The sequence below is a fragment of the Salmo trutta genome, chromosome 35 (genome assembly GCF_901001165.1).
Source record: "Salmo trutta chromosome 35, fSalTru1.1, whole genome shotgun sequence".
Taxonomy (NCBI): domain Eukaryota; kingdom Metazoa; phylum Chordata; class Actinopteri; order Salmoniformes; family Salmonidae; genus Salmo; species Salmo trutta.
Window position 1 is genome coordinate 13,477,271 of NC_042991.1, and position 15,076 is coordinate 13,492,346.

Genomic DNA, 15,076 nt, shown 5'->3' on the forward strand with positions numbered 1-15,076 from the left:
TACTACACCACGAGAAGGCCTATAATTTAGCCACAGAGGATCATTAGCTTAAAAAATTGCCTAGTTGTGGATTGCATAGCCTACAGTTTGGAATGACGGCAAATCTTTAAGTGAACAGCATGCAGACATTCAAGACGAGGTCGTTTTTATTGATCTCAGTTTGTCAGTGTCAGAGTAGCCTGCTATTTCAATCAATTGTGCGGTATTAAAGATTCTGCCAAAGTCTCCAATCATGTAAAATGAAGCACCATTGTATAAAAAGCCACATTTTTCCCTGACCATAGGCTACTAAAAATGTTTCCCCATGTGTACAACTTCTGTTAAGTCCTAATGCACTATGCACGTACAATGAGCTCTTCTTCTTATAATTTTTTGGGGTTTATTGGCAGACTACACTCGGTCTATTGCCGCCACCTACTGTACGGGGTTAGTAAAATATCCCCAAAAACAAAATATATTTTGGATGAACAAAATCATACTAAACTACCAAAACAAAAAATACATACCAAAATTCACGGTACTTCTGTTAAAATCACAAAGTCTACACAGGCTCAAATGCGATGCTATGCATACAATGCTTTGTTATTGAGATGATTTTTTTTCTTCTCTCGTGCGTTATGTTACCGCAGAGCTTCCTCGCGCGTGCACACTTTTTGTTCTGGCACAACTCCCCGCTTGGCATATGTAGGGATGTTGCAACACAGCCATATATGTGCACAGTCATGTATCCTTAACCTTTTTTTTTCAACTGACTATCTTATTTGTTTATTAAATCGACCTTTATTCATATAATGCGTATTCCAGGAATGTCACGACTTAATTGACACGAGAAAACTCGAGAAAATAGCAACTCCACAAATCGCAATGACTACAATGAATGGCTAAATTACTTCCGGACACTAAGGTTCCGCGGAGCTCCTCCTCACAATTCTTTAAATTAGCGACATCCATTCAGTAGATATTTGAGCATTTTTTGTTATCATCTGTTCATGTACCAGATTGGAATGCAAAGTTTGTTTGCTCAAGTAAGTAACGTTTCCTTTATTTGTGAGTAGTTTTACTTGTGTAACGTTAACAAGTTAGCAAGCTAACGTTACTTGGCTAGCTTGCTAACGTTAGCTAGCTAGAAACATGAACTGTTGCTAGCTAACTCAACGGTAAATGCGGTTAAGTTGGATAGTTAACTATCTGATTGTGTCCTTGCTAGAGGAGTTATTTAGCTAACTAACTGGCTAACGTTAGGTTTGTTAGCTTGATATCGGTGTTTTATTCGTTTTGGAAATCAATATAGGCCCGGTGTAGTGGTAAATAACCAATAGGCGGTAAACTCTGATTTGTCGGTCGCGATAAAACAGCAACACTTGCTGTACTTTTAATGCATTTTTCCGCAAAGGTGTGTAAACTGTAGCGCAAAATAAAAAGGTGAGTAAAGTGCTTTTACCCTCCACTACCACTCCATAGGCCAAGTGTTATATTTGCTGTTTTTCTTCTTCGAGATTGGGTTGGTGGATCGTATCCATCTTCATGGTGCATACACCGCCACCTACTGTACTGAAGTGTGAGGCCAGTTACGGCCTACCTACATAAAATTTTCTTCATTATTCCTGTTCCTAAAAGGAGAAGGGGAAAAAAAATGCACCACCAACTAATCTTACACCTACACTATATATACAAAAGTATGTGGTCACCCTTTCAAATTAGTGGATTCGGCTATTTCAGCCACACCTGTTGTTGACAGGTGTATAAAATCGAGCACACCGCCATGCAATCTCCATAGACAAACATTGGCAGTAGAATGGCCTTACTGAAGAACTCAGTGACTTTCAACGTGGTATCGTCATAGGATGCCACCTTTCCAACAAGTCAGTTCATCAAATTTCTGCCCTGCTAGAGCTGCCTCGTTCAGCTGTAACTGCTGTTATTGTGGAGTGGAAACGTCTAGGTGCAACAACAGCTCAGCTGCGAAGTGGTAGGCCACACAAGCGCACTGAACGGGACCGCCAAGTGTTGAAGCGCATAGTGCATAAAAATCTGTCCTCTGTTGTAGCACTCACTACTGAGTTCCAAACTGCCTCTGGAATCGACGTCAGCACAATAACTGTTCATCGGGAGCTTCATGAAATGGGTTTCCATGGCTGAGCAGCCGCACACAAGCGTAAAATCGCCATTCGCCATGCCAAGCATCAGCTGGAATGGTGTAAAGCTCGCCGCCATTTGACTCTGGAGCAGTGGAAATGCTTTCTCTGGAGTAAATTAATCACGCTTCACCATCTGGCAGTCCGACAGACAAATCTGGGTTTGGCAGATGCCAGGAGAACACAACCTGCCTGAATGCGTAGTGCCAACTGTAAAGTTGGGTGGAGGAGGAATAATGGTCTGGGGCTGTTTTTCATGGTGTGGGCTAGGCCCTGTAGTTCTAGTGAAGGGAAATCTTAATGGTACAGGATACAAGGAAATTCTAGACGATTCTGTGCTTCCAACTTTGTGGCAACAGTTTGGGGAAGGTCCTTTCCTGTTTCGGCATGACAATGCCCCGTACACAAAGCGAGGTCCGTACAGAAATGGTTTATCGAGATCGGTGTGGAAGAACTTGACTGGCCTTCACAGAGCCCTGACCTCATTTACATTTTAGTCATTTAGCAGACACTCTTATCCAGAGCGACTTACAGTAGTGAATGCATACAGTTCATACATTTTATTTATTTTATTTTTTTCGTACTGGTCCCCCGTGGGAATCGAACCCACAATCCTGGCGTTGCAAACACCATGCTCTACCAACTGAGCCACACGGGACCTCAGCCAGGCCTAATTGCCCAACATTAGTCCCCGACCTCACTAATGGTCTTGAGGCTGACTGGAAGCAAGTACCCGCAGTAATGTTCCAACATCTAGTGGAACGCCTTCCCAGAAGAGTAGAGGCTGTTATAGCAGCAAAGGGGGGACCAACTCCATATTAATGCCCATGATTTTGGAATGAGATGTTTGACGAGCAGGTGTCCACCTATTTTTGGTCATGTAGTGTGTTTACCACTATTTCATGAAAATATAAATCACCACCCCATTAACTCATCTGCAGTAAAATCTCATACACCCAGGTACTTCTCTGCAGTTGCCACCTACACTCATTAAAAACCCAATACCCCATCTGCTCCTGCCCATGCCAACAGCCTGGGAGGATGGGACACCACCCCTCAACACACCCCGTAACACTTCTGAATTCAAATCTCATATACCCAAATACTTCTCTGCAGCTGCCACCACATCTATTTTCTGTGATTTACGCTCCATTTCTGCAGTACAGTTGATAACCATTGCTATGACATCTAAGAAGCCAACCTTACTGAAGCATAATTCACTCCTTACCCTATCCCTCTGTACTGGCACAGATCTACTACTCACAGGGATCCTCTCAGAAGCCCTCACCCTTGATCCAGCCTCAGCATGCGACACCCTCTGCACTACTTTGACTCTGTCCACTTAAATCTGCCTGTCTTGCACTGGACACTTCCAATCCCCAGCAACATGAGCACCCCTACAATTGACACAACTTTATCCACCTAAACTACACAATCCTCTATCCCATGCCCTCCAGCACACTTCCCACATCTCCCTCCTACACACTGCTGCAAGATGGCCATAAACGTTGCACCTGAAACACCTCAGTGGATTTGGCACAAAAGCTCTAACAGTATAACTGATATATCCTAACATGACTTTGTCTGGTAGACTCAACTCAAAAGGACTGACAATGACTGTTTTACCACAGACCCGGTGGGGACCGTGTCGTACCAAACAGTGGGCATCACAAACAACAAGAATTTTGAACTTCAATTGTACCACCTCCACACTTAACGCTACCCCATAAATCACTCCTTTCAATGGTGCCCTGTTCATAAGAGCAAAGCAAGAAACAGATCTTGACCCAAGTTGTGTGATACGGAGTGCCTTTGCCCTCTAGTCAGAAGAAACACCAACAAATATCACAAGTCCACTACAGGTTACCTTCACGGATTCAACTTTTCTCAAATCCTTTCTCACCCACCATGAAACCCCAAATGGATCCGCCAAAAGGCAAGGGATCCACTTCCTCCCAAAATTCCACTCCTACTGGTCCAGATTCTTCTTTATCATGTCTGACACCATTCTTCCTCAACACACATCTTCCCACTACACTCGGCTCTTCTTCCTCACTGTCCATAACCATGTCTATCTGTTCACCTCGCCCTTGCCGCGCTTTCATCCTCTACATTGCTTGCAAAGCACGCACTGATGGCGTTTCTCCTAAACACAACTTCTGTTCCTTAGCCAGAATTGTAAAGTGGGCTATCTCTGACTTCTCCATGTCTCTTTCACGTCTACTCTCTCCTTCAACAATTTTCACTGCCTCCGCATAGGAGACCTGCTCAACAGCCCTGAACCTCACTACTTTGACCTCCTTCACCCTTCTCTGGAACATGATTCTCATCGCAATTGCAGCATTGTGCATCCTCAGACTCAAACTGATATTCTGTCTGCAAATACTTGACACATGGCCAAACTTTAAAAATGATATTGTATTGGTTTTTGTACGTATACAAGTTCATATACAGTACAGAAAGCATTTCCTCATTTCCATTCACAGTACGTGTTAATCAACGTGCCCCAACTATTCCCGGCATGTTATCCCTAAACCATGAAGCCTCGAACCAGTGAGACACCAGATATGACACCTTTCTTCGGTGCCTTACTCTGAAAATCATAACTCTCCACCTCGTACATTGAACGTTTTTATAGAGCCACAGAGCTTTCTCCTTTTGCTTATTCAATACACATGAAACACCAACATGCTGCTCCTGGTCAATCTGACCGACTCCACCTTTCACAATTCTTCCTTCACTGTCTTCGTAACTGTAAACGGGTCTCCCAAATAAAAATCCTTATTAATGAAAAGTACTCCAACCAGAAACTGCGATTCAATTCCAACTTCAGCTTTTTTTTTAGCTCCATTCTCATTTATTACCATCGTTCAGTTATTCTTACCAACTTAACTCGCGCCAACAGAATCAAACATTGCATCCCCTTCCACCATTACACGACCTGCCAAATTCAAGCTCATCAGAGATTTGGATATAATGATGATACCTACAGTACCAGTCAAAAGTTTGGACACACCTACTCATTCAAGGGTTTTTCTTTATTTTGACTATTTTCTACATCGTAGAGGAATAGTGAAGACCTCAACACTATGAAAAAACACACTGGAATCATGTAGTAACCAAAAAACTGTTAATCAAATCAAAATATATTTATATTTTGAGATTCTTCAATGTAGCCACCTTATTGCCTTGACAGCTTTGCACACTCTTGGCATTCTCTCAACCAGCTTCATTAGGTATTCACCTGGAATGCATTTCGATTAACAGGTGTGACTTGTTAATTTGTGGAATTTCTTCCCTTCTAAATGCGGTTGAGCCAATCAGTTGTTGTGACAAGGTTTGGGGATGTATACAGAAGATAACCTTATTTGATAAAAGACCAAGTCCATATTGTGACAAGAACAGCTCCAAATAAGCAAAGAAACAACAGTCCATCATTACTTTAAGACATGAAGGTCAGTCAATCCGGAAAATGTCAAGAACTTTGAAAGTTTCTTCAAGTGCAGTCGCAGAAACCATCAAGCGCTATGATGAAACTGGTTCTCATGAGGACCGCCACAGGAAAGGAAGACCCAGAGTTACCTCTCCTGCAGAGGATAAGTTCATTAGAGTTACCAGCCTCAGAAATTGTAGCCCAAATAAATGCTTCAGAGTTCAAGTAACAGACACGCCTCAGAGGAGACTGTGTGAATCAGGCCTTCCTGGTCGTATTGCTGCAAAGAAACCACTACTAAAAGGGCACCAATAATAAGAAGAGACTTGCTTGGGCCAAGAAACATGAGCAATGGACTTTAGACTAGTGGAAATCTGTCCTTGGGTCTGATGAGTCCAAATTTGAGATTTTTGGTTCCAACCACCGTGTCTTTGTGAGACGCAGAGTAGGTGAACAGTTGATCTGTGTATGTGTGGTTCCCACCATGCAGCATGGAGGAGGAGGTGTGGGGGTGCTTTGCTGGTGACATTGTCAGTGATTTTATTAAGAATTCAAGGCATACTTAACCAGCATTGCTTCCACAGCATTCTGCAGCGATACGCCATCCCATCTGGTTTGTGCTTAGTGGGACTATCATTTGTTTTTCAACAGAACAATGACCCAACACACCTCCAGGCTGTGTAAGGGCAATTTGACCAAGAAGGAGAGTGATGGAGTGCTGCATCAGATGACCTGGCCTCCATAATCACCCGACCTCAACCCAATTGAGATGGTTTAGAACAGTGGTTCTTAACCTTGTTGGAGGTACTGACCCCCACCAGTTTCATATGCGCATTCACCGAACCCTTCTTAATTGGAAAAATGGCTCTCTTCACCTTGAATTCAGCGAGCGTTGTGTTCTTGTATTGTCCATCTCCATGCAGCTTAAGGAAGTGTTCTCTTAGTTTTGTCGGTGCTAGACTAGAATTGCTCAACTTGGCATTGCAAATCATGCAGTTAGGACGCTGACTCTCATCACGTTCCGTTATACATGTGAATCCATATTGTACATATTCGTCCGACCACTTTCTTTTTTTGCTCGACATAGTTAGTATGAAGGGATTAAAATATTAAGAAAGAAATCACACGACGTACCATCACGACAGTCACAATTCGACTACTGAGCGTGCCAAATTTCCCTGCAGCACAGATAGGCCAAGCGATGTTGCGTGATCACCTGCAGCCAATGATGGCCAAGCGGGGCGTGTCATCACGAATCATATGAGTCGGGTGTGTGTCTTGACCTCCGCCGAACCCCTGAGACTGACTCACCGAACCCCTGGGGTTCGATCGAACCCAGGTTAAGAACCACTGGTTTAGAATGAGTTGGACCACAGAGTGAAGGAAAAGCAGCCAACAAGTGCTCAGCATATGTGGGAACTCCTTCAAGATTGTTGGAAAAGTATTCCTGGTGAATCTGGTTGAGAGAATGCCAAGAGTTTGCAAAGCTGTCATCAAGGCAAAGGGTGGCTACTTTGAAGAATGTAAATTATCAAATATATTTGGATTTGTTTAACACTTTTTTTGGTTACTACATGATTACATATGTGTTATTTCATCGTTTTGATGTCTACACTATTCTACGATGTAGAAAATAGTAAAAATAAAGAATGAGTAGGTGTGTCCAAACTTTTGACTGGTAGTGTATGTCTCCACTCTAACAATGGGATTCGTTGTCCACAGAGCGGAATGGTGGGCTGTCAAGCTCCCGCCTCTTCCTCTTTGGATTGGTGGATACATTTCGTTATTTTAATATTTTTTTGAATATTCTATGAGGGGTGTTGACATCAACCACCTGTATTCAATGGAAAGATGCTATGCTATTAGCCTCGTCATGAATATGCATAGCCATCTCAAGGCAAATTCGGTATAGTACTTTTTTCTCAAAGTTGTGGGGATGTCACGTGTCCTACTTATATCAGTACAATCGTCAGCTGGTCCTCCTCAACACTTAACGCCACTCCAGTTATCATTTCTTTCAACGGCGCCCTGTTCCGGAGAGCAAAGCATGTCACAGGTCTTGTCCCGAGGCACGTGGTGTGGAGTGCCCGCTCCCTCTGGATGGAAGACACACAAAAAATAATCACAAGTCGGCCTCCCGACTGGCGCAGTGGTCTAAGGCACTGCATCGCAGTGCTAGCTGTGACACTAGAGATTCTGGGTTTGAGTCCAGGCTCAGTCGCAGCCGGGAGACCCATGGGGCGGTGCACAATTGGCCCAGCGTCATCTGGGTTCGGTTGGGGGTTTGGCCAGCAGGGATGCGCACTAGCGACTCCTGTGGCTGGCCGGGCGCAGTGCACGCTGACACGGTCGCCAGGTGTACTGTGTCTCCTCCAACACATTGGTGCGGCTGGCTTCCGGTTTAAGTATGCATTGTTTCAACAAGCAGTGCGGCTTGGTAGGTTTTGTTTCAGAGGACGCATGGCTCTCGACATTCACCTCTCCCGAGTCCGTACGGGAGTTGCAGCGATGAGACAAGACTGTAACTACCAATTGGTACCACGAAATTGGAGAGAAAAAGGGGTAGAAAAAAATATAATAACAAAAATAATAATAATCACAAGTCCACTTCGAGTTACTTTCACCGACTCAACATTCCCCAACCTCTTCTCCACCCACCCTGACACCACATGGATCAGCCAGAAGGCAAGGATCCATTCTCTCTCTCAAAAAATCTCACTCCCACTGAGCCAGAATCAGAATCATCCTAGTCATTATCCTGATGAGGCCTGAACTCGGCGTTCTTCCCCGCATATGCCACCGCAGGTAATTCCTCCTCACTCTCACCAGGTTTGTTTTCTGAGCTACCGAAAGCATGTTTTTTTATTATTATTTTTGTACTTTGACGCCAATCTTTCTCACCACACCGTTTCCCTCTACACTCAGCTCCTTTCCTTCTCCACGCTCTTTCCACTCCTTCATCTGCTGTAATAGCAAATGGTTCTTGTATTTTGAATATGACCATATTCCTCCACTCCGGAAACCTTTTATCCTTTTCATCCTCTCGTTGTAGCTAGCTTGCTAGCTGCTCCTTCTTTATGGTATATTATTGTTCACACTTTAGTGTGCAAGCCTGCACCTACTGTCCGGGATGGAAACAGGATTCCCCAAAAAACTGAACCAATGTGGGTTCATATATTCATACAAACTACATTTTTATTTCACTACACAAGTCAGTTAAGAACAAATTCTTATTTTCAATGACGGCCTAGGAACAGTGGGTTAACTGCCTTGTTCAGGGGGGATTCGCTCTAACCACTAGGCTACCCTGCCGCCCCAAATAAACAAAACTAAAGCAAACTACTTTTCTGTTTAAAAATAAAATGGATAACTGGGTCTCCATTCCGTCCGACATTGTTTCAACTTCTGTGTTCTAGTCCTTAGAATCACTCTGTCTTCTATTGTATAGAGTACCACAGTATGAGTCATAATACTGAGTTTTCAACTCTCTAGAGACAGCAGGAGCGGTAGAGATACTCTCAATGATTGGTTATGAAAAGCCAACTGACATTTACTCCTGAGGTTCTGGCCTGTTGCACCCTCGACAACTACTATGATTATTATTATTTGACCATGCTGGTCATTTATGAACATCTTGGCCATGTTCTGTTATAATCTCCACCCGGCACAGCCAGAAGAGGACTGGCCACCCCTCATAGCCTGGTTCCTCTCTAGGTTTCTTCCTAGGTTTTGGCCTTTCTAGGGACTTTTTCCTAGCCACCGTGCTTCTACACCTGCATTGCTTGCTGTTTGGGGTTTTAGGCAGAGTTTCTGTACAGCACTTTGAGATATCAGCTGATGTAAGAAGGGCTATATAAATACATTTGATTTGAAATTTGATTAATACCCATAAAACCTAGCGGTAAGACATGGAAATGGTTCCAATAGTTTTTCCACCATTCATTTTTCCCAGAGTGGTTTTTAGAAACACTTAAAATAAGGGCTGTGTTCCGTGTAGACTTACCCTCGCGTGACGTTTAGATAACTGTGTAAATCTCTCTAGGACAAGGTGACTTTCATTAACATATTCAGCTGTATTTAACACCCAAAAAGGAAATGATATTTAGCTGCTAATGTAGCTATCATAAACAACTTCAAGTGGCATGATGATCTAGATGAGACTGCTGAATCAGGGCAAGGGTAAGAATCTCTGGATTATCTATCTAATGTTAGCTAAATGTAGTAATGAATAGATTAGCTACATTTCTCTGAATTGACAATTCTGTGAACTGTTTTACGCAAGTTTTAAATTGACACAATACCTGTTAACAAAGTTGTCAGAGATGACTTACAGGAGCTTGCAGGGATTGGTAGTCTTGCATGATGTCTACTTTGATGCTAATTAGCATTTTCGAATTTGGAGTAAATAGAGCGGAATAAAATGTACCTTGTCTGAGAGAGATTTACATGGTTATCAAAACATCATGCCAGGGTATGCCTACATTAAACAGTCCTTATTTTAAGTGGTTCTAAAATCCCCTATGGAAAAAATGAATGGTGGAAAAACGATTGGAACCATTTCCCTGTTTTGACCGCTAGGTTTTGTGGGTATTATGACAACTTCACTGTGAGGCTCTATTATGGCGGTCCCCAAACGCAGGTTTTGGGTACATGCCAGCACCTACTGTATGGGGTGAAAACTGGGGAACTTTAACTCAGAAAAACACAGGGAAAGTGTGAACATGTATTTCTTCATATTATTGCAACAGTGCTTGATAATGTACCCTAGCTTGTGAGCTTTGTCATGCCTGGAAGTTAAACTAGGGGGAACAAAGGGTTGTCACTAGTTACCACAGCCACTATATTGTAAAAGTTCATGAACATTTTTTCACCTTCTGGTCTTCATTTAAGGTTAGGGTTAGTCATAAGGTTAGCAGTGTGTTTTAAAAAAAAAAATATATATTTAGCAGTGTGGTTAAAGGAAAGGGCGATACCTAGTCAGTTGCACAACTGAATGCATTCAGCCGAAATGTGTCTTCCGCATTTAACCCAACCCCACTGAATCAGAGACCATAAGCTTGGCACCTAAGGTTAGGTTTCAAATCAGATTTTAAGAAGATCAATTGTAGAAATAGGTGGGGTTTAGCCATTTGTGGCTGTGGTAAAGAGTGAAATATATATCTTGAAATGTCTTTGCTTACACTCTGATTAACAATGCCAACTGTTATGTCTTCTGCCTAGGTGGTGTCCACTGTCCAGTGCATCAGGGGGAGTTTTAATGGCTGGTACAACCTATATAGTGGTCTGATGCATTGCCGAAACGTCCAGACTGGAACCAAACAATGCACAGAGTAGGCTTCCCTGCACAGGTGTCACACCAGTCCTTGAGGGTAGCTGCAGTGTCTGTGGGTTTTCCTTTCTCCATTGCATCAGCCAATGTTATTGATTTGAGGCCAATGTACACCAGTGATGTACTATATTAGTTAATGTGCAACATCCTGAACTTTACAGATAGAAATGGAATGAATAGACGATTCCCATTTCTAGATGACAGAAATGTTTTATGCAGAATACATTTTGTCTATCTGAGCATACGGTAATGTTGCAGCTGAACGGGGCCCGGTTCTAAATTAGACACTGACTAAAAGGGAAAAAGGAATTACCTGAATCGTGTTCATTAGCGCATACTGTAGAAAAACATTTTAAAATAGGAAACACAAACAAGCTTATTGAACAACATTTCACTCCATTTCGGGTCACTGTCTTCCATTGCATGCCTACTAAACATGACCCAGCAGACACTGCGGCAGCCCTCCAGGTATTGAGCCCAGCTGTACAGGCATAAGCCCTGCAGGGTTTTAGTATGGCTTCAGAGAAGATGGATGATTGCAGTGGGACACTGGGGCTGAATGTTTACGTCAAAGAGGAAGAGGAAGAGGTGCAGGTGGAGGATTTCGCAATGAAGGACAAGGAGGCATTCACAGTGAAGGAGGAAGAGGAGGAGGAAGCTTTCACAGTGAAGGAAGAGGTGTTGACTTTCACATTTAAAAAAGAAGAGGAAGAGGTTTCAACAGTGAAAGAAGAAGAGGAGGAGGTTATCACAGTGAAAATTGAGGAGGGTGGAGGTAAGAATTGCACAAGTAGTCCTAAGCGATGGCTTGAAAGCGACATTTCAACTCTTCAGTGGGACTGGAAGTGTTGTTTAAAAAGGCATTATGACGTTCATTTAAGTTCTTAAGGGGATGTTCCACTCAAAATGCAATTTAGCATGATTCTAAACACATAACTTGGTTGTTGATTCCCCAAGACAGACTTTTTTGTTTGTTTTTAGTTCTCTTATATTGACATGATTTTGTTGAGTCAGTATTGCCATAGAGCACCATTCAATTTAATTCAGAACATTTGTCAACGCCAAACACTCTTATCCAACTCCTATTATGGTCAGTATCCCTTTCTGAAGAACGTGTCTGCATTAGATTTGAAAAAAGTAACTTTATTGCTAGAAAAATAATGTACTTGCTTCAGCTGCTAAAAATGCTAACTGGAAAAGGGAGACGTGGTAGGGAGCTGACAACGGTTGTTATAACGCCTTCTAGCAAATATGTTATTTATTATTTTATGCTGATGCTACATTTTTTACTTATTTCCAAAATGATTCTCATCCTCACAGGAGAGAGGCCTAGCCCCAGCACCGAGACTAAATGGGGCTCGAAGAGTGGAAAAAGTTTGATACAGGAACTGGACTGGCGAGCTCCTGTGGAGAAACCTCACTGCTGTTCCCAGTGTGGCAAAACATTCTCAGAGTCCGGAAACCTGAAGCAGCACATGCGGACGCACAGCGGAGAGAGACCTTACCACTGCTCCAAATGCGGGAAACGCTTCATACAATTGGGACACTTCAACAGCCACCAGCGTACGCACACGCAGGAGAAACCTTTCAGTTGCGGTGAGTGCGGGAAGAGTTTCTCTCAGAGAATCAATTTGAAGAAGCACCAGCTCACACACTCCGGTGAGAGGCCTTTCTTGTGCTCTGACTGCGGGAAGAGTTTCTCTTCATCTACCAACCTGAAAAGACACCAGAGCACGCACAGCAATGAAAAGCCTTTCCAGTGCACCAACTGTGAGAAAAGTTTCACTCATATACACCACTTGACACGTCATCAGACTGTACACACGGGGGAGAAACCTTACACTTGCTCTGACTGTGGGAGGAGTTTCTCCCTCCAGGGGACTTTAAAGAAACACCAGCGCACACACACCGGAGAGAAACCGTACCAGTGCTTGCTCTGCGGGAAGAATTTCTCTCTTTCGGTGGCACTGAAGAGACACCAGCTCATGCACACTGGAGAGAAACCGTACCAGTGCTCTCAGTGCGGAAAGAGTTTCACCCAAAAGGGACAATTAACTCAACACCAGGGCACACATGAACTAGAAAAGCCTTACCCCTGCTCCCAGTGTGGGAAAAGTTACTCCTCAGCCCCCTCATTAAAAGCACATCAGAGGACTCACAAAGAGTCTACGTCACTCGTAATGACAGCACATTTCAGAAAGTAAATTATTGAACTGGTTGTCTCTGATTGGGATTGATAGCCTACATTTGAAACTATAGATTGTGCCTTAAATGCTTTGTCATGTTCAAACAAAACTCTTAGTCCCAATTTCGTTTTCTCCCTGAAATGTTCATTTGCACACCCCTTACAGATTTAAAAGGAATGGACTGGTTTGCATTCAGTACCACAGAACGGTGAGCAACCTTGAATTCAATGGAAACGGCACTTAAAAACTTTGGGCCAATTGCAACCATGATGGCCACCAGATTATCAACAGCTGATCTTTAGTTAAACCAGTTATAGGTGCTAAAATCACCTACACAGCTGATCTCAATTGCAACCATTATTGGACACCAATTACCTCTCCCTAAAGTGGATGTTGGGCTTTACTCTTAGTTCTGATTTTAAGACTATTTTGCCCTCTGTTAGGTATTATCATCAGAACAATTTAATCCAGTTTTTTTTAGCAGATTCAAGGCGATTTTCATAAATTTGACAATCATTCCATACAACTCAAATAAAGTATTTAATTTCCTTGTTTTCCATGGCAAATCTTCTATGGCAGTGTAGCCTACCCTACACATTTTATGAATGGAAAAATCATGGTGTAGGATACATTTATTTCCAATTTATGTAATCCATTAATGATTTAACTTGTCTAAATAAAATATGGCATTTTTTTTCATCGAGAGGTGAAGAACATTTTCCTGAACTGTAGGATACACGTTTTGAAACAGTACTGTAGGCAATTGTTTATAAAATTCTTGTATTGTATTTGGAAGTCATTATCTTAATTTAATTAAAGTGCTTCGTTTTATATTGATATTTAAATTGTCTATCATGTGTTGCCACAATCCATATCACTTTAATTTACAATATGGTAATGAAGTAAGTTGGTCTTCAATAACTTTATTTTCTTAGAAGAGTAGCCTCAATAGAGGCATAATTTGGCTTAAATGTGTTTTGACCGGCTAAATTCCCATAGGTGGGAATTTCCCACTTTTGCAGTCGTAAATACCAGTTGGATGCATTCGCATGCTTTGAACTCGTTGAGCCAACAAGCTGGGAAAACCATAACAGTACAGCTATCATGCTTGTTAACAAATTAGTGTTCAAAAACCATATTAGTAGATGTGTTTTTATAAATAATGTGTTGTTGCATTTAAAGGTCCAATGCAGATGTTTTTATCTAAATATTACATTTCTGGTTAGAAATTAAGTACCTTACTGTCTATAAACAAAATAAACAAAAATAACTTCTTAGCAAAGAGCAATTTCTCAAGCAATGAATGTTGCTAGGACTATCTAGGAGGGGAAAACTAGCTGTTATTGGTAGAGGTTTGGAACTCTCTTTCTTATTGGTCTATTAACTAATTTACCGCCTGTTGATGTCACCAGACAGGCCAAAACTTCATCCCACCAAAACAGGCAGATATTTTAGGCTGTCTTTTCAAACAGCTCTTACACTAAAATAGCATAATCACAATTTCACAGTATTATTCCAACCTCATAGTGTAGCTATATATATATATATATATATATCACAGGAAAATCACGTTTTGCGCTGCCCATGCTGTCAGTTAAGAACAAATTGTTATTTAGGGCCTACACTGGCAAAACCCAGACGACGCTGGGCCAATTGTGCACCACCCTATGAGACTCCCAATCACGGCCAGTTGTGATACAGCCTGGATTTGAACCAGGGTGTCTGTAGTGACGCCTCTAGCACTGAGATGCAGTGCCTTAGACCGCTGCCCTACCCAGTTGCTACAATAGCACAGATACAAAGATGAGTCCTCTATATATCTATGATTTTCCCCAGTGGTATGTGGTAAATTCCCACCTGCCACTTGGTTACAAACGCAGCATAAGGAATGTGTTGGGAACTCCCTCAAGCCAGTGCATACACCAATCCAATGGAACTAAATCTTTGAGGGGGGAGTGAACAAGTGCACAACTTGGGGGAGAAACTAAATTGG

The 15,076-nt window shown here is 42.4% G+C and overlaps 1 protein-coding gene across 1 annotated transcript; it reads left to right on the forward strand.

The window, feature by feature from the left end:
* Positions 1-655: 655 nt before the first annotated feature.
* On the forward strand, positions 656-13,928 carry LOC115174650 (zinc finger protein 239). Its single transcript, XM_029733390.1, has 3 exons — positions 656-1,025; positions 10,789-11,672; positions 12,218-13,928. Exons 2-3 carry the CDS (start codon positions 11,411-11,413, stop codon positions 13,099-13,101), a joined length of 1,146 nt encoding a protein of 381 aa, XP_029589250.1. The 5' UTR covers positions 656-1,025; positions 10,789-11,410; the 3' UTR covers positions 13,102-13,928.
* Positions 13,929-15,076: the final 1,148 nt, after the last annotated feature.